Source organism: Lucilia cuprina, chromosome 2, assembly GCF_022045245.1.
Source record: "Lucilia cuprina isolate Lc7/37 chromosome 2, ASM2204524v1, whole genome shotgun sequence".
NCBI lineage: Eukaryota > Metazoa > Arthropoda > Insecta > Diptera > Calliphoridae > Lucilia > Lucilia cuprina.
In genome coordinates, this window is record NC_060950.1 from 4,974,711 (window position 1) to 4,997,329 (window position 22,619).

At 30.6% G+C, this 22,619-nt stretch overlaps 6 protein-coding genes across 8 annotated transcripts; 2 read left to right on the forward strand and 4 right to left on the reverse strand.

Annotated features, from left to right (window-relative positions):
- The first annotated feature begins 1,629 nt into the window (after positions 1 to 1,629).
- On the forward strand, positions 1,630 to 5,308 carry LOC111676663 (leucine-rich repeat-containing protein 15). 3 transcript variants are annotated; one of them, XM_023437627.2, is made up of 5 exons: positions 1,630 to 1,729; positions 1,925 to 2,209; positions 3,652 to 3,754; positions 3,823 to 4,747; positions 4,812 to 5,308. In XM_023437627.2, the coding sequence occupies exons 2-5, from the start codon at positions 2,079 to 2,081 to the stop codon at positions 5,222 to 5,224; spliced, it is 1,572 nt and encodes a 523-aa protein (XP_023293395.2). In that variant the 5' UTR covers positions 1,630 to 1,729; positions 1,925 to 2,078; the 3' UTR covers positions 5,225 to 5,308. The 3 variants fall into 3 exon arrangements, with proteins under 3 accessions (XP_023293395.2, XP_046810431.1, XP_046810438.1); XM_046954475.1 differs by lacking the exon at positions 1,925 to 2,209 and having other exon boundaries at positions 1,680 to 1,729; XM_046954482.1 differs by lacking the exons at positions 1,630 to 1,729; positions 1,925 to 2,209 and adding an exon at positions 2,314 to 2,366.
- A 1,312-nt stretch (positions 5,309 to 6,620) lies between these two features.
- On the reverse strand, positions 6,621 to 7,641 carry LOC111676666 (seminal metalloprotease 1-like). Its single transcript, XM_023437630.2, has 2 exons — positions 7,347 to 7,641; positions 6,621 to 7,287 (listed from the first exon to the last, which is right to left on the reverse strand). The coding sequence occupies exons 1-2, from the start codon at positions 7,567 to 7,569 to the stop codon at positions 6,740 to 6,742; spliced, it is 771 nt and encodes a 256-aa protein (XP_023293398.2). The 5' UTR covers positions 7,570 to 7,641; the 3' UTR covers positions 6,621 to 6,739.
- A 1,620-nt stretch (positions 7,642 to 9,261) lies between these two features.
- LOC124418932 (seminal metalloprotease 1-like) lies at positions 9,262 to 12,539 on the reverse strand. Its single transcript, XM_046946903.1, has 3 exons — positions 12,465 to 12,539; positions 9,852 to 10,011; positions 9,262 to 9,794 (listed from the first exon to the last, which is right to left on the reverse strand). Exons 1-3 carry the CDS (start codon positions 12,537 to 12,539, stop codon positions 9,262 to 9,264), a joined length of 768 nt encoding a protein of 255 aa, XP_046802859.1.
- A 378-nt stretch (positions 12,540 to 12,917) lies between these two features.
- LOC124420697 (seminal metalloprotease 1-like) lies at positions 12,918 to 13,968 on the reverse strand. Its single transcript, XM_046954525.1, has 2 exons — positions 13,555 to 13,968; positions 12,918 to 13,487 (listed from the first exon to the last, which is right to left on the reverse strand). The coding sequence occupies exons 1-2, from the start codon at positions 13,949 to 13,951 to the stop codon at positions 12,955 to 12,957; spliced, it is 930 nt and encodes a 309-aa protein (XP_046810481.1). The 5' UTR covers positions 13,952 to 13,968; the 3' UTR covers positions 12,918 to 12,954.
- A 2,885-nt stretch (positions 13,969 to 16,853) lies between these two features.
- LOC124418940 (seminal metalloprotease 1-like) lies at positions 16,854 to 17,712 on the reverse strand. The gene is made up of 2 exons (XM_046946924.1): positions 17,468 to 17,712; positions 16,854 to 17,392 (listed from the first exon to the last, which is right to left on the reverse strand). The coding sequence occupies exons 1-2, from the start codon at positions 17,670 to 17,672 to the stop codon at positions 16,854 to 16,856; spliced, it is 744 nt and encodes a 247-aa protein (XP_046802880.1). The 5' UTR covers positions 17,673 to 17,712.
- Positions 17,713 to 18,963: 1,251 nt separating this feature from the next.
- Positions 18,964 to 19,783, forward strand: LOC111676659 (seminal metalloprotease 1-like). The gene is made up of 2 exons (XM_023437622.2): positions 18,964 to 19,180; positions 19,245 to 19,783. The coding sequence occupies exons 1-2, from the start codon at positions 18,967 to 18,969 to the stop codon at positions 19,781 to 19,783; spliced, it is 753 nt and encodes a 250-aa protein (XP_023293390.2). The 5' UTR covers positions 18,964 to 18,966.
- Positions 19,784 to 22,619: the final 2,836 nt, after the last annotated feature.

Consider the following 22,619-nt stretch of genomic DNA (forward strand, 5'->3'; position numbering starts at 1 on the left):
AACTAGAACAGAACTAGAACAGAACTAGAACAGAACTAGAACAGAACTAGAACAGAACTAGAACAGAACTAGAACAGAACTAGAACAGAACTAGAACAGAATTAGAATTTTTACTCTAACCCATTGTTTTCCTTCTTTGACTTTCTTTTCACATGAATAGAAAAAAAATTTCATTTTAAACTGATGTTAGTGGCAGTTTTCAAAACAAACAATTTTGTCTTTAATTTCCACAGACTTTTAAACTAAACGGAAGTAATATTTGGCAAGAGAGAGTAAATACATAAAAACTGACAAGGAAACATTAAAACGGGAGACAGACACAAAGCTTAGAAATGACAATTCAATAAAAAAATGAAAACCTTACAAATCTTAAAAAATTTTATAAGAATTCTTTTAGACAAATACACATACATTATTTTCTTGAATAAATTTTAAAGAAATATTCTAAAAATTTTTCTTTTCAAATTTATTGTAACATCAATTTGGTTTGTGTGTATTTTTCTAAATTTCAGTTTATTTTATGAGTTTAACTGCATTTAGTTTAAACCACCAAAAAGGAAGGAAGTATTTCATTTCCGTTACGCGAGCAATTGCAACTACATTATGTACTGAACACTTGCACATACACAAACGACAAATAAACGGATAGACAGTTAAACACACACGCAAGAGTATAGCCTCTGTTCGTTTTTTTTTTTCGTCTAAAAATACAGAGACAAATAATAGATTGCATCCATCTACGGCAACAAACAAATGGCAACAACAAAATAACAAAAATCCTTTACTTTACTACAACTATTTAACATCCACCATTTATCCCGTACTTCATACTCCGCATCCTCTTCACTCAGCCCATGACTTTTGGGAATACCACATTAGTTTCCGTTAATTTCATTGCTTTTCAAGTTGGAATTAGAGGCGGGCGGTCGTTTGGCTCATTTATTCATTGCTGCATTTATTTGTATATATTTTTTTCTCTATTTGTAGATGGTTAGTTTTGAGGTAGTTTTTGTATCCTATTTAAGCTTAAAATTCCTTCCAAAAAAATTTTAAAAAATAAATAAGCATCACGAATGCACTTCCATTTTCGGACGTGCATGACATTCAAACATTAATCTTTAGGCTTTAATATTAAACTCTTAAGCATAGTAGGTCTCTATCGCTGTAATGGAAGCTGTTTTCTGTATAAAGTAAATGGAAGTGCATTAATTTTTAGAAGTTAATATTTTTCTATAATAAAATTTTTTATTCTGCTATTTAATCTTTGTTTTCTGTAGGTTGTGCAACTCAAGAAGATTGTTTTAAATTAAACAATTGATGATGGAGATGCCACAGAAAAAATTTGATAACTTTATCAATAACGCTATTATAAAATGATCTTAACCATAACTTCAGTAAATAGAACTAACATTGTTGCAAATTTCATCCAGATCAGAACATAGCGGTTTTAAAAGTTGATATAAAATTCCCCATATATTTATATATTTTTTTATAATTACTCTCTTATTTTTTCTAAAAAGAGAAATACGTAAGTTGATAAGAAATGGTAAAATAATTGATAAGGTAGTCATTGCAACACAGGCAAATATATTGTTTATCTTATCAGTAGAGGAGCTACACTAAACAAAAACAGTTTGACAGAGTTGAACCACTCATATTATTGCCTAAAACGAAATTTTAAAAATACGAATGCTATGAATTTTGGCTACAACAAACAATTAAATAATAAGTAAAACAAATTTTACAAAAAAAAAAAACAATTATAAAATTATATTGTTTAAATATTAACACAACATACTGTTAGAAAAAATACTTAATGCACTGATTTTAACCGTTGGTATTATTATTTCTTATCAGCTTTGTTTTTCAAGATAACGATTACTCACTTTTTTTGTTACCTCTAAATTTACCAAATACATTTCAGTTTGCCTTTAAAATTAAACGAGACAATACGAAAATATCGAGTAATACCCGTTAATAAAAATGTGATATATATCTCTATATAAATTTAAATAAAGAAAACTTCCGGAAATTGAAATAAATTAGTATTTATGAAAATAAGATATGCATAAAGAACAATGTTTTTATTTAAAGAAATTTTTATATGCATCTGTTTAATTTTTACTGTTTATGCTGAAAATTCTATTAATAATTGCCCACGATTTTGTGAATGTGATTCATATCTGCAACTAAATAGAGCACAATGCAGGTATGATTATTCGGAGAATCAAAGATACCATTAACAAAAATATTTCTCTTATGTGGAACCAACAAAAAAAAAAGAGAGAATAAAAAGTTAAACCAATAATTTTGTCTGAAGAGTAATGAGTGAAAATGGTTGAAAAGAGAACAGCACTAACGATTTAGTAAATATTTTATTAAAAGAATACTTACATACAGAAAACACAGAGAACTGAACTAGAACTGAACTAGAACTGAACTAGAACTGAACTAGAACTGAACTAGAACTGAACTAGAACTGAACTAGAACTGAACTAGAACTGACCTAGAACTGACCTAGAACTGAACTAGAACTGAACTAGAACTGAGCTAGAACTGAACTAGAACTGAACTAGAACTGAACTAGAACTGAACTAGAACTGAACTAGAACTGAACTAGAACTGAACTAGAACTGAACTAGAACTGAACTAGAACTGAACTAGAACTGAACTAGAACTGAACTAGAACTGAACTAGAACTGAACTAGAACTGAACTAGAACTGAACTAGAACTGAACTAGAACTGAACTAGAACTGAACTAGAACTGAACTAGAACTGAACTAGAACTGAACTAGAACTGAACTAGAACTGAACTAGAACTGAACTAGAACTGAACTAGAACTGAACTAGAAATGAACTGAACTAGAACTGAACTAGAACTGAACTAGAACTGAACTAGAACTGAACTAGAACTGAACTAGAACTGAACTAGAACTGAACTAGAACTGAACTAGAACTGAACTAGAACTGAACTAGAACTGAACTAGAACTGAACTAGAACTGAACTAGAACTGAACTAGAACTGAACTAGAACTGAACTAGAACTGAACTAGAACTGAACTAGAACTAGAACTGAACTAGAACTGAACTAGAACTGAACTAGAACTGAACTAGAACTGAACTAGAACTGAACTAGAACTGAACTAGAACTGAACTAGAGCTGAACTAGAACTGAACTAGAACTGAACTAGAACTGAACTAGACTGAACTAGAACTGAACTAGAACTGAACTAGAACTGAACTAGAACTGAACTAGAACTGAACTAGAACTGAACTAGAACTGAACTAGAACTGAACTAGAACTGAACTAGAACTGAACTAGAACTGAACTAGAACTGAACTAGAACTGAACTAGAACTGAACTAGAACTGAACTAGAACTGAACTAGAACTGAACTAGAACTGAACTAGAATTCAACTAGAACTAAACTAGAACTGAACTAATGAATCTTATACGTTTAGTGAAGAACTTGATTCGCAATGATAAGTGTGACCTTGGATAATAAATAATTTTTTTAATGAAATAATGAAATATTAATATATAAATAGATTGTAATTGAAATAAAAAAAATAATTTTAAGATAAAAATTCCAAACTGGAAAACTAACGATTATTGTTTAAAATTTTTAATTATAATTATATTTATTACAGTTCTAAACGACTAATAAGTGCAGAAGTTGAGTTACCTTACCAGGTGCAAATATTAGACTTAAGTTACAATGACATTACCACAGTGGATAAAAAATGTTTTGAGGTGAGTCCTAAACTACATTATTTATTTAATAAAATAATGGTTATTTAAAGATATTGTTATTATTTTAGAACTTTTCCCACTTGAAACATCTCAATCTATCCAACAATGCCCTACACACGCTGGACTGGGAGTCATTCTCCAAACTAAGGCGTCTAAGCGAAATAGATCTCTCTTACAATAGACTCGAATACCTGGATGATAGGCTATTTGCCAGAAATAAATATTTGCTTAAAATAAATTTGGAGGGCAACAAATTGGAGTCTTTGCAACATAAAACTCTTTTAAATAATCCATTTGTAGAGGAATTAAATTTAAAAAATTCACAATTATTTGTACTACAACCAGAACTTTTCAGTGGTTTGCCTAATCTAAGAAAATTGGATTTGAGTAAAAATTTACTTAATAATTTTAATACAGAAGATTTTGAATATCTAAAGAAATTGGAATATCTAAATTTAAATGAAAATTCCATCAAATGCGATGCCACAATTAAAAATAAATTAAGTTTATTGGAAAAAAGGGGTATAAATGTTACCCTAGATAATTGTTTTAGAGAAATAAATGGAAACTTTAAAAGAGCTACAGAAATGTTTGAAAAAATGGTAATGGCTGCTGCTCCCATCGAAGAAGACGATCATTTAAATAAAATTCATGAATGGCGTTCTAATATAGATTTAGAAGAAGATTCAGATGAGGATATTGATTCCAAAGAAAATAATCATCAAGTTATAAGAAAAAACAATGAATGGTTAAGATTTGCTCCGGATACTATTTTATGTAATAAACAAAATTTTGTTTTATGTCAAGAATACCGTTCATGTTTGCAGGACTTAAATAAAGCTTGGCATGAACAACGCATTATCAAGGAACAATGTCCTCTTCATGATATCAAATTAGCTTTTTTCATGGGCATAGCCATAGGTGCATCGGCTATAGTATTTATTTTGGCCTGTGCTTTATGCATGAAAAGGTGTTTGGAAGTGAAAAAGTCAGGTATTTTTTATCTTAAATATAATTAAAAAATGTAAATATATTATTTGTTTTTGATTGATTCCAGTACCCCCTCTTGATCGTATCGATGACTTACCGACCCAACCTTTGGCTCGACCCACCTCACAACTTCCCCCTCAAGTAAGAAGACAACCACGCAGAAGAACTGCTCCTCCGCCACGTTCAATGGTGCGCTACGAAGGACCAGTAGGTGAAAATTTTCTCTCACGTCTATTTGGTCGTCCAGCTCGTCAACAATATTATCGCTCTATTAATCAAAATACAGCCACATTAATAAGACGTTTAAGTCGCAGTAATTTATTTAACAATCGCTTAAGTCAACATTTTGCGGAGAGACAAAATTCAAGTGAACCCAATAGTCCAGTTGAAGAAGACTTCCGTCCATCGGCCCCTAGACCGGAAACACCACCACCTTCGTACGGAGATGTTGTGATAAATAATTGTAGTAATGCTAAGTAAAAGTAATCTGTGACTAGAAAATTTTATTGTTTAAAATTTAGACTAAAAAACTATTAATTTTATTAAACATATTTATTACACCAAAACTATGTAGTAAAACGATTTATTCTATTTATTCCCGAAATCGGAGTAAACAAAAACATAAATTTTAAGATTACTGGGTCTAAATTTTTGGAAAAAGACTTTTGAGAAAAAATAAGTAAAAAATTTAATTTTTTTTTGTAAAAAAAATGGATTTTAGGCGAACATTTTGATTTTCGTTAAAAATGCGGATTTTTGGTTGAAAATTAAAATTTTTAGTGAAAAATTGAAATTTTTAATAAACAGTCGAATTTTTAATCAAAATCGGAACTTTAAGGAATAATTGAATTTTTATTAAAAAATTTGAGTTGTGGTAAAAATGGAGATAAATTAGTATTTTAAGAATTTTAGGCGAAAAATGGCTTCCAAAGCATGGAATTTTTATTAATTCTTAATTCTTTTGTTTTAAAGCTAAAAGTTTAGATTTCTATTTCTGTTCAAAGAAGTTTAGACTTAGAACTTCTTTAAAACTTAAAGATTATTTCATGCTTTAAACTATTTGTAAGCTTAAAGCTCATTTTTTTGAAGTTATTTTAGAGCATGAAGCTATTTAAGCTTAAAGCTTTAATAAGACTAAAAACTTCAAGAAAGTAAGCTTGCGATTTTTTAGGCTTAAAAGCTTAAAACTCTATCTAGGGATATATGCATTTTGTAAATCCTAAAGCTTTTTTAATTAAATGCTCTATTAAGGCTTAAAGCTGTAGTTATATTTGAGTTTATATTTCTGTTTAAAGATATTATTTACCATTTTGCTTTATTTAGATTTATAACTTCTTTAAAAACTTAATTTATTGCATGCTTAAAACTTTAAGCTAAAGGTTATTTTTTAGCAACAAGCTTAACTTAAGATTAAAGCTTCATTAGATTGAAAGCTTAACAAAAGCTAAAGTTTTTTTGGGCTATTCTATTTAAACTTGAAACTCTATTTAGAATTACAAATTTAGTAAAATCTAAAGCTTTTTTAATTAACAGAACTTTTAAAGCTTTAGCTGCAGTTAAAATTAAAATTTAGTTAACTAAAGCATTGATTAAGACTTAAAGCTCTAGAAGAAAATTCTATATATTGTTTAAAGCTATGTTTGTTCTTAAACTTTTTAAAAGTTGAATGTTGTGTTTGTAACTATAGCTTGGTTTAAGCTTAATGTTCATTTTATTCTAAAAGCTTTATTACGTTGAATGGTTGTATGACCAGGTGATCAATGTAAGTAAATCGATTTGACACTCTTTGGAGTGTTAGAGTGTTAGTTTAATCGTTATCCAATATTTACGCCATGAAAGCTAACAATTTTAAAAATAAATAAACGCACTCTTTTTCTTAAATTTATCAAAACACTTTGGCCCAAAATAAATTTTTTCGAAGTTTATAAATATTTTGCCAATAAACACAACAATGCAATATTTTATGCTCAAAATGTAAAATAAATGTTATTATTACTAATTCATTAGAATTGGACACTTATACATCAAATTTAATTTAGCAATATCACTAGCACTTAAAGCACGTCTCTGACCAATTTCGATATCTTCACCCTGTAAAGGTATGATGGTCTTTTCACCATTCTTCGAAAAAGCAGTTGAACTATAATGTAAAATACTGCCATAATCATATTCAATATTAAAATCGGTAACTGTTTTGTCATCGTATTTAACAAAATTGTTCAATTTGCCATCCTTAATGTTTTCCTCTACAATTAAGACATAATCATCACGATTGGTGGCACATTGTTGATGATGAAAGCCCAAAGAATGTAAGATTTCATGCATAATAGTGCCCAATTTAAAGCAGCCCTTGTCCAAATGATCTACTTGCAAATTAAGTGTTTGTACCTTGCCACGATAACCGACTTTGGTGTGACAGCCAGAGGGTTCACCAATGAAATGCAAGTAAGGTGTCTTGTCATCTGGAACGGGAATAAAACGTATGCAGCTAACGCTTTCAATATTTTTCATGGCACGTTCAATGTAGGCAACATGGTCGGTATCTGTTTATTAAAATAAATTTTATTAATTTCTTTACTTTTCTAATTGTTTTTTAACCCACCAAAAACTTCATCTATTTTATAGTGAACTTGACCATTAGGCCATCTTCTCGATTCAGCTATTTGTCCATTACGCGTTATTTCTATCTCCATATCACCTTGAAAAAATCCACCAATTAATTCATGATCTTCTTCATAATCCTCTTCGGTGGTGGATTCAACAGGAGCACCCATACTCTGATGTAGGAATATGACTAATAAACTGATATTAATGAAATTTTTCATATTGATACTTTGTCCACTAACTGAAAACTAATATTAGATTTCCTAATAATTTCTATTTTATAGACAATAATTGAAATTTTAATCTTTTTGTGAGGTGTGTGTTTAAAGTAATAATCTGTATTTTTAATACTTTCTAGCAATCATTATTTATTGATAAATCTGATCTACAACAAAATACAAATTGTTGAAAATTAGTCAATTAAAGTTTACGATTAACTGTAAATATCTTTCCAAGTACAATGTTAATAAACAGATATGGAAACTTTAGTACTTATTTTAATTTTGGTATATTTTAATTATTTCTGCATTTTTCTGTTGTATATTATAATAGTATATCGTGCTAAATAGGCCAATAAATAGGCCAGTACATAGATAAGTCATTCGATAAATCCATAGACTGCTCAACAAACTAGTTAATAGACTAGTCTTGAAACTAGTCAATACTCTACTTAGTAGTCATTGCACTAGTCTATAGAGCAGTATTCTATAGAGTAGACAATAGACAGCTCTATAAAGTAGGCAATAAACTAGTCTATATAGATGTCCAAAGCCTAGTCCCTAGAGAAGTCAATAGCCTAATTTATAGAATAGTCAATGAACTCGTCTATGGAGTAGTAAATATACTAGTCAATAGACTAGTGGACGGAGTAGTCAATATGCTAGTCTAGTAGTGTATGGAGTTGTCAATAGACTAGTTTAAAGAGTAGTCAATATACTAGTGTAATAAGTAGTCAATAGAGTAGTCAATTAAATAGTCTATAGAGTAGTCAATAGACTAGTCTATAGAGGAGTCAATAGACTAGTCTATAGAGTAGACAATTAAATAGTCTATAGAGAAGTCAATTAAATAGTCTATAGAGGAGTCAATAGACTAGTCCACAGAATAGTCAATAGACTAGTCTATAGAAAAGTCTGTTGAGTAGTCAAAAGACTACTCTATTTTACTCCTTTCAAAAATGGTTTAAAATCGTTCAGTTTTCCATGCCTGATGTGAATTAGACAAGGAGGAGTCAATAGACTAGTCTATAGAGGAGTCAATAGACTAGTCTATAGAGGAGTCAATAGACTAGTCTATAGAGGAGTCAATAGACTAGTCTATAGAGGAGTCAATAGACTAGTCTATAGAGTAGTCAATAGACTAGTCTATAGAGTAGTCAATAGACTTGTATATAGAGGTGTCAATACAATAAACCATAGATGAGTCAATAGACTAGTCTATAGAGGAGTCAATAAATTAGTCTATAGAGGAGTCAATAAACTAGTCTATGAAGTAGTCAATAGACTAGTCTAAAAAGCAGTCAAAAGTAGCCTACAGAGTAACCAATTGACTAGTATGTAGAGTAGTCAATAGACTAGTCTATTGAGCAGTTAATAGACTAGTCTATAGAATAGTCAAAAGATTAGAATAGTCAATAGACTAGTCTATAGAGTAGTCAATAGAGTAGTCCACAGAATAGTCAATAGACTAGTCTATAGAAGAGTCTGTTGAGTAGTCAAAAGACTACTCTATTTTACTTCTTTCAAAAATGGTTTAAATTCGTTCAGTTTTCCATGCCTGATGTGAAATTAGACAAGGAAAAAAGTAGCAATAAGGTTTTTACCATTATAGTATCTTATCGAACTTGCGTTTTTTGCACCGAAAAGCATACAAACGAGGGATGTGTACAAAGTTGAAGCATAAGCTTTTATTTCCTAACAATTATACATTTTATTTAATTTCAAAACATCACTATCACTTAACTCTAAACGTTGACCCATGACTGCATCAGTGCTCTTCAGAGCCACTAGAGTTTTTTCACCATTTTTTGAAAATGAAGTGGAACTATAATGCATAACACTGCCATAATCATATTCGACACCGAAATTCGAAACAGTTTTAGAATCGTATTTAACAAAATTATTCTCCATGCCAGTTCTAATATTATCCCACATAACCTTGACATAATTATCACGTTCTGTGGAACTGTGCTGATGATAGAAACCCAAAGCATGTAATAACTCATGCATAATACTGCCAATTCGAAAACAACCTCTATCCAGATCATAAACTTCTAGATTAACATTTTGCGCTGTACCACTATAACCGACTTTGGCAGAGCAGCCAGTAGGTTCACCTTTAATTCTGATAAAGGCCCTGGTGGTATCTATGGCATGACGGAAACGTATACAGCTTTTGGATTCAATTATTTGCATGCCTTTGAGAATATAAAGGGTGTGATCAACATCTGTGGGAAAAAGTATTAGTATGAAAAAAATAATCCATAGAAATAAACTTAACATACCAAACACTGGATCGATTCTGTAGCGTACTATACCGTTGGGCCATCTTTTGGTGGTATCCAATAAACCATTACGTGTGTTACCTAAATCCATATCACCCTCAAACAAACCGGCTTTTAATTCAGGATCATCTTCTTCTCTTTCCGTTTCAATTGGTCCTGCCTGACAATGGGCCAGTAACAAACCCCATATAATTAAGTTTAAACATTTTCTCATTTTAACTGTTTAAAAAACTTTTGAAAACTAATGAAATTTCTTTTGCAAATGTTCTAATTTATACCGAAAAAATATTAAAGCATAAAAGCCAAATGCAAGTCAATGAACCTATTTTTTAAATTTCTTTTAACTTTATTTGCAGTTCCATAAACTTCGGTATAATGGCAAACAAATGGCTTAAATTAAGGTAATTAAAAAGTATTTTGCTTAAAGTTATGTTATGTACAAAACAAAAGAAATCATAAAATAAGAAAAAAAAAAACAAGTAAAAGTGAATGCAATAGATTTTTATATCGTGATAACTTATCTGAATTGTTTTTTTTTCACAAAATTACTTTATATAGAATTTGCATTAATATTGAAACAAAAGTAAAACGCAACAAAAGTAGAAAAATACCATAATATAAAGAAATAACAGCACCTAATTAAGCCGCAAGAAAAATTTTGGATAATGGGCTTGTTATCAAGTAATTTGTTAATCAAAAATTGGATATTATTAAATACGTTGTCCTAGGCACACCATTTGCGTTGTTTTTCATATAAATCGATTTTTTGAAAATATAACGTAGTCTAGAGGGAAAGGTTCAAAAATCTATAAACGATTGAGCCGATTTGAATGACAATTACTCCTAAGTAAAGAAGTAGTGTTATAGAGTTTTATAAAGGTCCAAAAGTCACTGAAGTTAAGCTATCATATTATGTATGAAACATGACGATTTTAAAAGGAAATTTCCCTTCCCCCCTCCCGTGGTTCAACGCCAGCCTAGAATACTTATAACCAAAATATAGCAAATATTTTACAAAGTAGTTGTGATTTATTTCTCATATAAAAACTCTTTTTTTAAAATCCTTTATATCATATAAACCTATCCAAAATTTTGTGAAGTAACGTTTACATAAATTTTATTTGTGCAGAATTTCATTGCACTATTAATGTTTATAAGAGAACTGTGAACATTCAAGTCATTTTGAGAAGGGGCCTAAATGAGACCCGATCATTACAAAATTCGGCAAGATCAATAATGCGTTTATACCTACCTGGCAAATAAAAAGCAAAGTACTTCCAAAAGAATAACATTAGCACCACTTCAAAGGTAGCACTAAGTGATTTTTTTTAACTTCTTTGGAAGTGATGTTTTTTGACATCCAAAGAAGCGAAAAGAATTCATTTTTTTTAATTTAATGTATATTTCTTTGTATTGAAATCTTCTCAATTAAACCAATTTGAATCAAATTAGTTGTATTCTAAAATTTCACTTAATAATAATTTCTAAAAAAAAGAACATACAAATTACTTCCTGAGAATGAATTCAGATCTTGTGAATTTAAAATCAAATAAAAAGTAGAAGCAGATGTAGTAAATTTGAAATCAAATAAAAACCTCCTATGACAAGTCTGTGTTATAATCATAACTTTATCAGTAAATTCTACCTCTTTTTCGCCTCTTTGGAAGTTCTTTTTGTGTTGAATACAACTTAATCATTCGTGTCAAATTTCATAATATAAGTTTTACTTTGTGCACATGGGCACGATGATAGTTAGACTAAAATTACGATTAAAGTCGGATAATACGATTTCAAACTTGATATTTGTTAAAAAAAATCCTAAAAAAATATGAGGTTTAAGCCTCAATAAAATCTAAACAAAAAGGAATTTAAAAAAATTTAAATTATTATTTACATGAAAAATGTACGTACAGAATTTCATCGAAATCGGAAATCAAAAATTTTACTGCAATTTTAACAATTTGTGTTTTTACAAAAATTACAAATAAAAGTTCTTTATTATCTATGCAAATCGGAGGTGTAGTAGTTTTAATACTGGACTTAAATTTCGACACCAGTATGTCAGATGATCATCATTATATTTTTATACCCTACACCACTTTAGTGGGTAGGGTATATTGGGTTTGTGCTGATGTTTGTAACATAGAAAAATATTCGTCCTATACCCACCTTAAAGTATACCAATCCGCTTAGAATCATTTTCTGAGTCGATTAACATATGTCCGTCCGTCCGTCTGGCTGGCTGTCCATGTAAACCTTGTGCGCAAGGTACGCAATTTTGAAGATAATTATATGAAATTTGGCACACACACACCCAAGGACGAAGCCTATTGAAAATGGTTAAAATCGGTCCATTATTTCGACTAGCCCCAATACAACCGTACCCCCCAAATAGGGCCTTTTGGCTTATAATTAATTTAAATTATCTATTATGTTATCAAAAGTCGACAAAACAAAAAATTCTTTTTTTGCCAAAATAAAAGTAAAAATACTCCGAAATAAAGTTAAAAAAAACCAAATGCTTTATTTTTTTAAATAATCCCCATTTTTAACATACATACTGACTGGTGTAGGGTATCATATGGTCGGCTACGCCAGACTATACATTCATACTTGTTTGTAAATATATTTTTGCCATGGTACAACTTTAACCAATTCCCCCTCAATTTTCTTCTTTTCGAAGAACATTCCACAAACTTAACAAAACCTGAGGTTTGAAGGATAAACCAGAGTTTCGGTATACCCGAAATTTTCGGATCAACAATCTAGAAGAAATGCTACGTTAAATTTTTAGTCGGTTACATCAAAATATAACAAAATTTCTTTTTTTATTTAATAGGTATGTTAATTGTGTCACAAATAGTCCGATGTTTGTTACAACCTGATTTCTCAAGATAAATCGAACAACATCTTATTTTGCATTACTACTGACTCTAGTTATTATATAAACTTCAACTTTGAAAGAAAACAGAATCTCTGAAATACACACTATCATAAACCTGATCACGATCTTAGTAAAATTGAATAATTGCAACTAATAACCATATAAGAAGATTAAAAGAGTAAAAATAAAACAAAAACTTTATTTAAAAAAAAAACAGCACTAACACTTATACATTAAATTCAATTTCCTTATATCTTTCTTAGTTAAATACTGACGTTGTCCAATTTTTACTCCCTTGGTATCCTTCAAAGGAATAATAGTATTTTGTCCATTTTTCGAAAAAGCACCAAGGGAATAATGCAAAACACTTTCATAATCATAGCCGACACCAAAATCGGTAACAAATTTTGCATCAAATTTATTGAAAAATTGCTTCTTATCCTCCAAAATATTATTCCAAGCAATCCTTATATACTTATCGCGATCAGAGGCCTTATGTTGATGATAAAAACCTAGAGAATGCAATAGTTCATGCATAATACTGCCTTTTCGAAAGCAACCCTTGTCCAGAGGATCAACACGTAAATTAACATTTTGTGCTTTACCGGTATAACCTACAAAGGCACTACAACCGGTACCTTTGCGAATTTGTATATAGGCTTTTGTTGTAGGCAAAGCATGACGGAAACGTATACAGCTTACTGATTCAATGGTTTTCATAGCTTCCAGAATATATAATGTGTGGTTAACATCTGTACGTAAAAGTTTTCATATACTAGTGATGATAAATTTTAAGGAACTTTTATAATTCTCTCTTACCAAATACTGGGCCTATTTTAAAACGCACTACACCATTAGGCCATCTTTTTGCGGCGCCAACTGCACCGTTACGTGTCAAATCAACTTCCATATCACCTTCATAGAATCCAGCAGTTAACTCCGGATCATCTTCAGTACTGTCGGCTTCTAGAGGCACTTCCTTATCAAGTGTTAGTTCCAGATTATCTTCTACTTTTTCCGTCTTTTCGGATATTTTGCCATCATATAATTCATTATCGTCTACATTTAAAGTGGTCTGTTCAGGAACTTCCTTAATACCTTTAAACAACTCTACAGTCAATTCTGTATCATCTTGATGTATTTCAGCCTTCACTGATAATTTGTGATAATTGACCAGAATTAAGAACAGAATTACTAAAATTATATTAACTTCCATTGTGTTTAAAACAAGATACTAGTAATGCATTGTTTTAATGTGTTCTTATTTATACAAAAATTTTAGCCATTAGAAGGGGTAATCGACCACCGGAGTTTAAATTTAAATATCATTATATTATTTTACTTAATGTTATAAAAACTTATATAATAAAAAAGTAAAAGTAATTGTTAAACATTTTAATCTAATGATAACTTATCAAATAATTAAACAAATCTCAACAATTGCAGCATGACATGCCTTAAAACAGGTGCTCACAGTACAGTAACAGTTAAGGGAAATCGGCCAAGCGTAACTCATTCCTTTAGTGTTTTCTCGTATTTAGAGATGAAATAATTTCAGTTTGAATATCAGATTATTTTGTATATAATATACGATATAAATGCATAAAAACATGTTTGTGGTAACCATGATCTAAGAGTAACATATAATTGTCGTCTAAACATATTATGATTAATGTAACTATTTTAAAATATCATATTAAGATTAAATACCGTTGCAATATTATATCATAATATTCTCATATTTATCATAAAATTGTCATACGTGATCATATTATAATTGAAAACTATTATAACAATTTCGATTAATTTCAACAAAACAATTCTAAATAAGAAAAACTACAATTAAAAAAAAAAAAAAAAACATTTTAAAAATATAATTACAATGTTTAACACAATTCACAAACTTAAATTTCTTTCATAATGTTTGTCATTCTTTGGTTCTTGGAAAAATAATTTTGTTTCGGTAAATCATATTTAAAGTTATAATTGCGTAAGAATTGAAATGTTTATAATTAATTATACCCTACACCACTATAGTGGGGAGGGTATTATACGTTTGTGCTGATGTTTGTAACATACAAAAATATTGGTCCAATACCCACCTTAAAGAATACCGATCGATTCAGAATCATTTTTTGAGTCGATTAAGACATGTCCGTCCGTCCGTCCGTCCGTCTGTCCGGCTGGCTTGCTGTCCATGTAAACCTTGTGCGCAAGATAATTTGATGAAATTTGGACCAAGCATGTTTTTTGGCACAGCGACGAAGCCTATTGAAAATGGTTGAAATCGGTCCATTATTTCACCTAGCCCCCATACAACCGTACCTCCCGATTTGAACTTTTGATGCCATAATTACGTCAAATATTCTGCTACCTCTCTAAAAATTGGCACAAATAAGTTTTATATAAGTATAAATGACACTGCAGATTTTTGTAAGGATCGGCTACCTCTCTAAAAATTGGCACAAATAAGTTTTATATAAGTATAAATGACACTGCAGATTTTCGTAAGGATCGGCCTATATTTGACCCTAGCCCCCATACAAACCCCCTTCAAAAAGTGACTAAACGTCTAAAATTTACTTGTAACAATTTGTATCGCAATGGAGCTCAACAAAACTAACCTTTATTTAGAAATATATCCTTTTCCCAGATTTACCGATGATGGGTCCATATTTGACCTATATAAAGCCTCATTTAGAAATTTTAGTTTTTTATCAATAAATTGCTTAAATATTATGGAATTATGGTAATATTCAACATAAAAGTTTATTTATAAAAAATAAAAATTTTATAAAAATAAAAATTTTAAAAATATACTCATGGTGTAGGGTATTATATGGTCGGCCATGCCCGACTATACTTTCCTACTTGTTTTGCTTATATTTTCGTTGTTTACTGAGAATCACTTTCTGAGTCGATCTAGCTATGTCCGTCTGTATGTGTGTCCAATTTTCAAGAAAATTTGATAAAATTTGGCACATACAACAATACTGAATATGATTAAAATCGGTTTATTATTTCGCCTTATTGTTTCGGCTTAACTTAGTTTTATAAAACTTTTAACGGGCCTCATTGGAGTTTAGCCCCTATACAAACTCCCCTTCAGAAAATGTATTAAAAGTCAAAATTCTCCTATAAACACTAATAACACGTTTAAAATCTTTGAAGTAGACGTAAGTTCCTCTAGTAAAATTTATAAGGATAGGCCCATACAAAGCCTCTCCTATGAGCTCTATTGTAAAAAATCATTTTTTTCTTTTAAACAATATGTAAAAATATTCCGGAATTAAGTTTAAAGGTAAATTAAATGCTTTATTATTTAAAAAATTATCAACATTTTTAACATACTGACTTTTGTAGGGTATCTTATGGTGTGCCATGCCCGACTATACATTCATGCTTGTTTTTTTCCAGACTTTTAAGCGTGTCTAATTATGAAGATCCGAATAATCTGCAGAAAATTGTTTTCAACTGACAATCGGACAGACGGATATAGCATAAACTATTCCCTTATATATTAGGATCGTTTATAAGGCTAAAAAATTATATTATGGAATTGATTTACCCATCTTAAATTTGTTTACTTATTAAGGGACCTTCCCCATTAAGTACATAATTTTAATTACTCATATCGTTATTAATGGCCACAATAAGTGCTTGACTATAAAGTGTACATAACAGATTATTAGTCCGCATTAATTGAGTCTCTGCAGCGGGCCGTGTAGGGCTCTAACCACCGTAACTATTTTGTTAAAAATTGTTCTAAATGTGTAATAAAATCAAGATATTTATTCAATTTGCTGCTAACTTAATTATGTTGTTATGACGTATTTTAGTGAAAATCTTTTAATCCACATGATCCACATGAAATTTACTAATTAAGAAAGTGCAAATATTTTGCAAAAAATTTCAAAATATGAATAACTAGTATAGTCAATAAAATTTAATATGTTTAAGGAATTAAGTAGTTTTCTTATCTAATATTTTGCTGCATTATTCACATTTGCTAATGTATTTCATGCTGAAATAATAAAAAAAATATATATTTTTTAACATTTAATACACCAAAACTGAAACTCAACTGGTAAAAAATTTAATTTTATTTATATTCTCATTTAAACATTACATTTATACATTAAGTTTAATTTCCTAATATCCTTATCACTTAATTCCCGACGTTGACCAATCTCAATATTTTCACCCTGCAATGGTATCAAAGTTTTTTCACCATTTTTCGAGAATGCCGCCGAGGGATAGTGCATGACACTACCATAATCATAACTGACACCAAAACCCGTAACAGTTGAAGCATTATATTTTTGAAAGAATGGTTCTTTTCCTTGCTGAATATTTTCCCAAACAACTTTAAGATAATCATCACGATAGAAGGTACTATGTTCATGATGAAATCCCAATGCATGTAATAATTCATGCATAACACTGCCTATCCTAAAGCAACCCTTATCCAAATTATCAGGTTGTAAATTAACATTCTGTTTAGAGCCTCTATAACCGACAAAAGCACTACAGCCAGTAGGATTACCATTAATTTGTATGTAGGATGTGGCAGCATCGGTGGCATGACGAAAACGTATACAACTGTTGGATTCAATAATTTGCATGCCCTTTAAAATATATAACGTATGATCGATATCTAAATAACAAAATAAAACTCATTCACAATTAAAAAAATTTAGCTTAAAGAGTAATTTTTTTTTTTATTTCATACCAAACACCTGATCAATTTTATAGCGCACAATAGCATTTGGCCACCGTTTGCTAGTGTCTATTAATCCATTACGTGTTAAATCTAAATCCATATCACCTTCGAAAAATCCACCCACAAACTCAGGATCTGTTTCCATTGTTTCAACTGGTACTGCCTGACAATAGCCTATAAATAGCAGGATCACCAAAAATACTTTCTTATACATTTCGTTGCTTGAACTTGGTTGAATTTTGAAATATTAATAATGTCACTTTCTAATGTTGTCTTATTTATATAATTTTTTCAACGATAAGCGCATATATCTACTGCAAAAATTTGTGGAAAAAAACATTAAATTAATGTTTTTTCAATTTATCTAAGAAAGTGACACAATAGAATTAAATATCTTAATATACGAAATTAAATGCAATAAACAAAGTCTAATCATTACTTATCTAAGACAATGTAGTTTAACTAAAGCTATTGACCGTTGCAATCTACGATGCAATGATAAAATAGATAGAGACAATTAATTAAATTTATATAAGAACTCACCAAAAGCATCACAGCAAAAACTTGTTAATTACTTGCTATTGTAACCGCTTGCCTATTAATATACTTTTTAATGAAAACTACATATCGTTCTGATAACATGATATAACTTTAATAACGTTTTATTACTAAAAGTTTTAGCATTTTAATGAAAGTAATTGCTGAGATGTTATTGACCTCCACTTACGAAGTAACTTTATTTCAATATAACTTTACTATTTAAGTACTTATTTCTTTACCTGGTAATACTATAATACTACTAATTAAGTTATTAGCAAGTTTTTACTGGGTATTTTATTGAAAAAAATTAATTAGTAAGCTAGTAAGTTAGTAAGTTAGTAAGTTAGTAAGTTAGTAAGTTAGTAAGTTAGTAAGTTAGTAAGTTAGTAACTTAGTAACTTAGTAACTTAGTTACTTAGTAAGTTAGTAAGTTAGTAAGTTAGTAAGTTAGTAAGTTAGTAATTTAGTAAGTTAGTAAGTTAGTAAGTTAGTAAGTTAGTAAGTTAGTAAGTTAGTAAGTTAGTAAGTTAGTAAGTTAGTAAGTTAGTAAGTTAGTGAGTTAGTGAGTTAGTAAGTTAGTAAGTTAGTTAGTTAGTTAGTTAGCTAGTTATTTATTTATTTAGTTAGTTCGTTAGTTAGTTAGTATATACATATATACTAAATATAACAGTTTTAAATTCACATTATAACTAAACCTTTCATATCTAATAATGTTTTTTTTTAAGACATTTTATAAAATTTACCGGATTATGATTTTTACTTTGGAAGTATATCTCTATTTAGTTTATTTTATTTACATAATTTACAACTTTAATTTTACACGTCAACAAATTCTAACTAAAACAATTGTACTAGAATACACGTAAATTTGTTTACCTCGAACAATTGTAACCTTCAAGATCTCGTATAAATTGCGCAATTTTCCAAAAATAGTTAAACAGTTTTGTAGCATTATCCATCTCATCAACATGAAGCAATACCAAAGTTTAGTTCTGCTCCTTCTTTTGATAGCAAACTGCTATGCTCTGCCTGTAGACTTGGCAATTGAGGAAGAAAATCCTGAATTAACTGCAGGTTTTATAGAAGGTGACATGGATATAGACTTAAGTAGAAATGGAGGCACGGATGAAAATAAAAGATGGCCCGATGGCATAGTATACTATGAAATAAGTGATGAATATGGTAAGATTAAATATATTTCAACTATTAAATGAGAAGAAAATGTTTTCGTAAATAATTTCCATAGATGAGGATCATGCCCGTTACATACGTGAAGCTATGGATGCTATTGAAAACGATAGCTGTATACAATTCCTTGAGGCGCCTGAAAATGCAACCGCTTTTGTAGAAATTTCCCCTAAAAAAGATGGTTGTTTTGCTAAAATTGGTTATCGTGGTACTAAACAGGAATTGAATCTACAAAACTATGCTCTAAACAGAGGTTGCTTCGTCAAAGGTACAATTATGCATGAACTATTACACGTTTTGGGTTTCTATCATCAACATAATGTCCCGGAACGTGATGAATATATTACCATTATAGAGGGTAATGTTAAGGACGGACAAATGAAGAACTTTAACAAATATAATGAATGGGACGTAACAAGTTTTGGAGTTGAATATGATTATGCTAGTATTATGCATTATCATGCTACAGCATATTCGAAAAATGGCTTTACGACTATAGCTACAGTGGGTGATGAGTATAGAGAAATCGGTCAACGTCGTGGTTTGAGTGAGGGAGATATTACGAAACTGAAGGCAATGTATGGTTGCAGTGATTAGTGAAAAGTTATCGAATAAGATTTTAAAATTGAAATGGAAAATTAATAAAATAAATATGAAAAAAAAAATTAATTTAAAATTATAATTTTTTTTACAATTTTCGCTATATAGATGAAACCTACTAGACGTAGTATTTAGCTCTTTTATAGATTCGTTTAAAGACTTGATTTTAAGAATGCATATAAACTCGTTTTTATACTAGATTTTAAAGTCGTCTAGACTTTAAGATTGTATATATGCCCACTTTAAACTCGTACATTAAAACTTCGTTAAGATCATCCGTAGACTCGATATTAATCTCGTTAATAGATTCGACTTTAAGCTTGTTTATAGACTAGTTCTTAGGCATGTTTATAGACTAGTCTTTAAGCATGCATATGTATAAACTCGTATTTATATTGGATTTTAAACTCGACTTATCACATGGTCTATATGATTGACTTTTAAATATTCTATGGACTATAATTTAAACCGTAATCTCGTCTATAGACCCGACTTTAATCTCGTCTATAGACTAGAATTTAAACTCGTCTATAGACTAGACTTTAAACTCGTCTATAGACTAGACTTTAAGCTCGTCTATAGACCCGACTTTAAGCTCGTCTATAGACTCGACTTTAAGCTCGTCTATAGACTCGACTTTAAGCTCGTCTATAGACTCGACTTTAAGCTCGTCTATAGACTCGACTTTAATCTCGTCTATAGACTAGACTTTAAGATCGTCTATAGACTAAACTTTAATCTTGTCTATAGACTAGCCTTTAAGATCGTCTATAGACTAAACTTTAAGATCGTCTATAGACTAAACTTTAATCTCGTCTATAGACTAAACTTTAATCTCGTCTATAGACTCGACTTTAAGCTCGTCTATAGACTCGACTTTAAGCTCGTCTATAGACTCGACTTTAAGCTCTCTATAGACTCGACTTTAAGTTCGTCTATAGACTCGACTTTAAGCTCGTCTATAGACTCGACTTTAAGCTCGCCTATAGACTCGTCTTTAAGCTCGTCTATAGACTCGACTTTTAGCTCGTCTATAGACTCGACTTTAAGCTCGTCTATAGACTCGACTTTAAGCTCGTCTATAGACTCGACTTTAAGCTCGTCTAAAGACTCGACTTTAAGCTCGTCTATAGACTCGACTTTAAGCTCGTCTATAGACTCGACTTTAAGCTCGTCTTTAGACTCGACTTTAAGCTCGTCTATAGACTCGACTTTAAGCTCGTCTATAGACTCGACTTTTAGCTCATCTATAGACTCGACTTTAAGCTCGTCTATAGACTCGACTTTAAGCCCGTCTATAGACTCGACTTTAAGCTCGTCTATAGACTCGACTTTAAGCTCGTCTATAGACTCGACTTTAAGCTCGTCTATAGACTCGACTTTAAGCTCGTCTATAGTCTCGACTTTAAGCTCGTCTATAGACTCGACTTTAAGCTCGTCTATAGACTCGACTTTAAGCTCATCTATAGACTCGACTTTAAGCTCATCTATAGACTCGACTTTAAGCCCGTCTATAGACTCGACTTTAAGCCCGTCTATAGACTCGACTTTAAGCTCGTCTATAGACTCGACTTTAAGCTCGTCTATAGACTCGACTTTAAGCTCGTCTATAGACTCGACTTTAAGCTCGTCTATAGACTCGACTTTAAGCTCGTCTATAGACTCGACTTTAAGCTCGTCTATAGACTCGACTTTAAGCTCGTCTATAGACTCGACTTTAAGCTCGTCTATAGACTCGACTTTAAGCTCGTCTATAGACTCGACTTTAAGCTCGTCTATAGACTCGACTTTAAGCTCGTCTATAGACTCGACTTTAAGCTCGTCTATAGACTCGACTTTAAGCTCGTCTATAGACTCGACTTTAAGCTCGTCTATAGACTCGACTTTAAGCTCGTCTATAGACTCGACTTTAAGCTCGTCTATAGACTCGACTTTAAGCTCGTCTATAGACTCGACTTTAAGCTCGTCTATAGACTCGACTTTAAGCTCGTCTATAAACTCGACTTTAAGCTCGTCTATAAACTCGACTTTAAGCTCGTCTATAGACTCGACTTTAAGCTCGTCTATAGACTCGACTTTAAGCTCGTCTATAGACTCGACTTTAAGCTCGTCTATAGAATCGACTTTAAGCTCGTCTATAGACTCGACTTTAAGCTCGTCTATAGACACGACTTTAAGCTCGTCTATAGACACGACTTTAAGCTCGTCTATAGACTCGACTTTAAGCTCGTCTATAGACTCGACTTTAAGCCTCGACTTTAAGCTCGACTCGACTTTAAGCTTGTCTTTAGACTCAATTTTAAATTCGATGTTAGGGTAATATATAGAAACGACGTCTAAAGACACGACCTCGCCCATATGATAAACTAAGCATTTCTGTGAATTCTACTTTAAGCTTGCTATAGATTTAACTTTGAGCATGTTACAAAATTGACTTAAGCTCGATTATATACTGCACTTTAATCTCTGCTCTAGATTCGACTAAAACTTGTTAATATCTTTAATTCAGTATGTATTTATGTTGTGAGAAATTCTGCGAGTAAAAACTCCAATAAGAAGAAAATAGATAAAACTTAAGTACGTTATCTGAAGCATTCGATTAGAAAACTTTAAACTTGACCCCTAAAAGTAAATACTTATTTAAATAAAGATAAATAAAAAGAATTACAAAATCATATGTGATAAGACTCAAAAAGAACATATTTTTATTATTTTATGGTTTAGATTTTATAACTTACAAAAGTTTTACAAATTCCAAAAATTTACACAATTTTTGTCTATTTATAAATAAGACGTTTATACCAAAAATCTTAGTTTAAGAACACTTTTCAAA

Excerpts from the sequence above, each read along its gene's own strand:
- LOC111676663 (XM_023437627.2), top strand. The coding sequence starts at position 2,079 with ATGTTTTTATTTAAAGAAATTTTTATATGCATCTGTTTAATTTTTACT. Across the intron at positions 3,755-3,822 it reads TGGATAAAAAATGTTTTGAG|AACTTTTCCCACTTGAAACA; the intron begins GTGAGTCCTAAA and ends TTATTATTTTAG. Across the intron at positions 4,748-4,811 it reads TTTGGAAGTGAAAAAGTCAG|TACCCCCTCTTGATCGTATC; the intron begins GTATTTTTTATC and ends GATTGATTCCAG.
- LOC111676666 (XM_023437630.2), bottom strand. The coding sequence starts at position 7,569 with ATGAAAAATTTCATTAATATCAGTTTATTAGTCATATTCCTACATCAG. Across the intron at positions 7,288-7,346 it reads TAAAATAGATGAAGTTTTTG|ATACCGACCATGTTGCCTAC; the intron begins GTGGGTTAAAAA and ends TTTAATAAACAG.
- LOC124418932 (XM_046946903.1), bottom strand. The coding sequence starts at position 12,539 with ATGTTCTTCGAAAAGAAGAAAATTGAGGGGGAATTGGTTAAAGTTGTA. Across the intron at positions 10,012-12,464 it reads AAAAATATATTTACAAACAA|GCAGGACCAATTGAAACGGA; the intron begins GTATGAATGTAT and ends GCCCATTGTCAG. Across the intron at positions 9,795-9,851 it reads CAGAATCGATCCAGTGTTTG|ATGTTGATCACACCCTTTAT; the intron begins GTATGTTAAGTT and ends TTTTTCCCACAG.
- LOC124420697 (XM_046954525.1), bottom strand. The coding sequence starts at position 13,951 with ATGGAAGTTAATATAATTTTAGTAATTCTGTTCTTAATTCTGGTCAAT. Across the intron at positions 13,488-13,554 it reads TAAAATAGGCCCAGTATTTG|ATGTTAACCACACATTATAT; the intron begins GTAAGAGAGAAT and ends TTTTACGTACAG.
- LOC124418940 (XM_046946924.1), bottom strand. The coding sequence starts at position 17,672 with ATGTATAAGAAAGTATTTTTGGTGATCCTGCTATTTATAGGCTATTGT. Across the intron at positions 17,393-17,467 it reads TAAAATTGATCAGGTGTTTG|ATATCGATCATACGTTATAT; the intron begins GTATGAAATAAA and ends TTTGTTATTTAG.
- LOC111676659 (XM_023437622.2), top strand. The coding sequence starts at position 18,967 with ATGAAGCAATACCAAAGTTTAGTTCTGCTCCTTCTTTTGATAGCAAAC. Across the intron at positions 19,181-19,244 it reads TGAAATAAGTGATGAATATG|ATGAGGATCATGCCCGTTAC; the intron begins GTAAGATTAAAT and ends TAATTTCCATAG.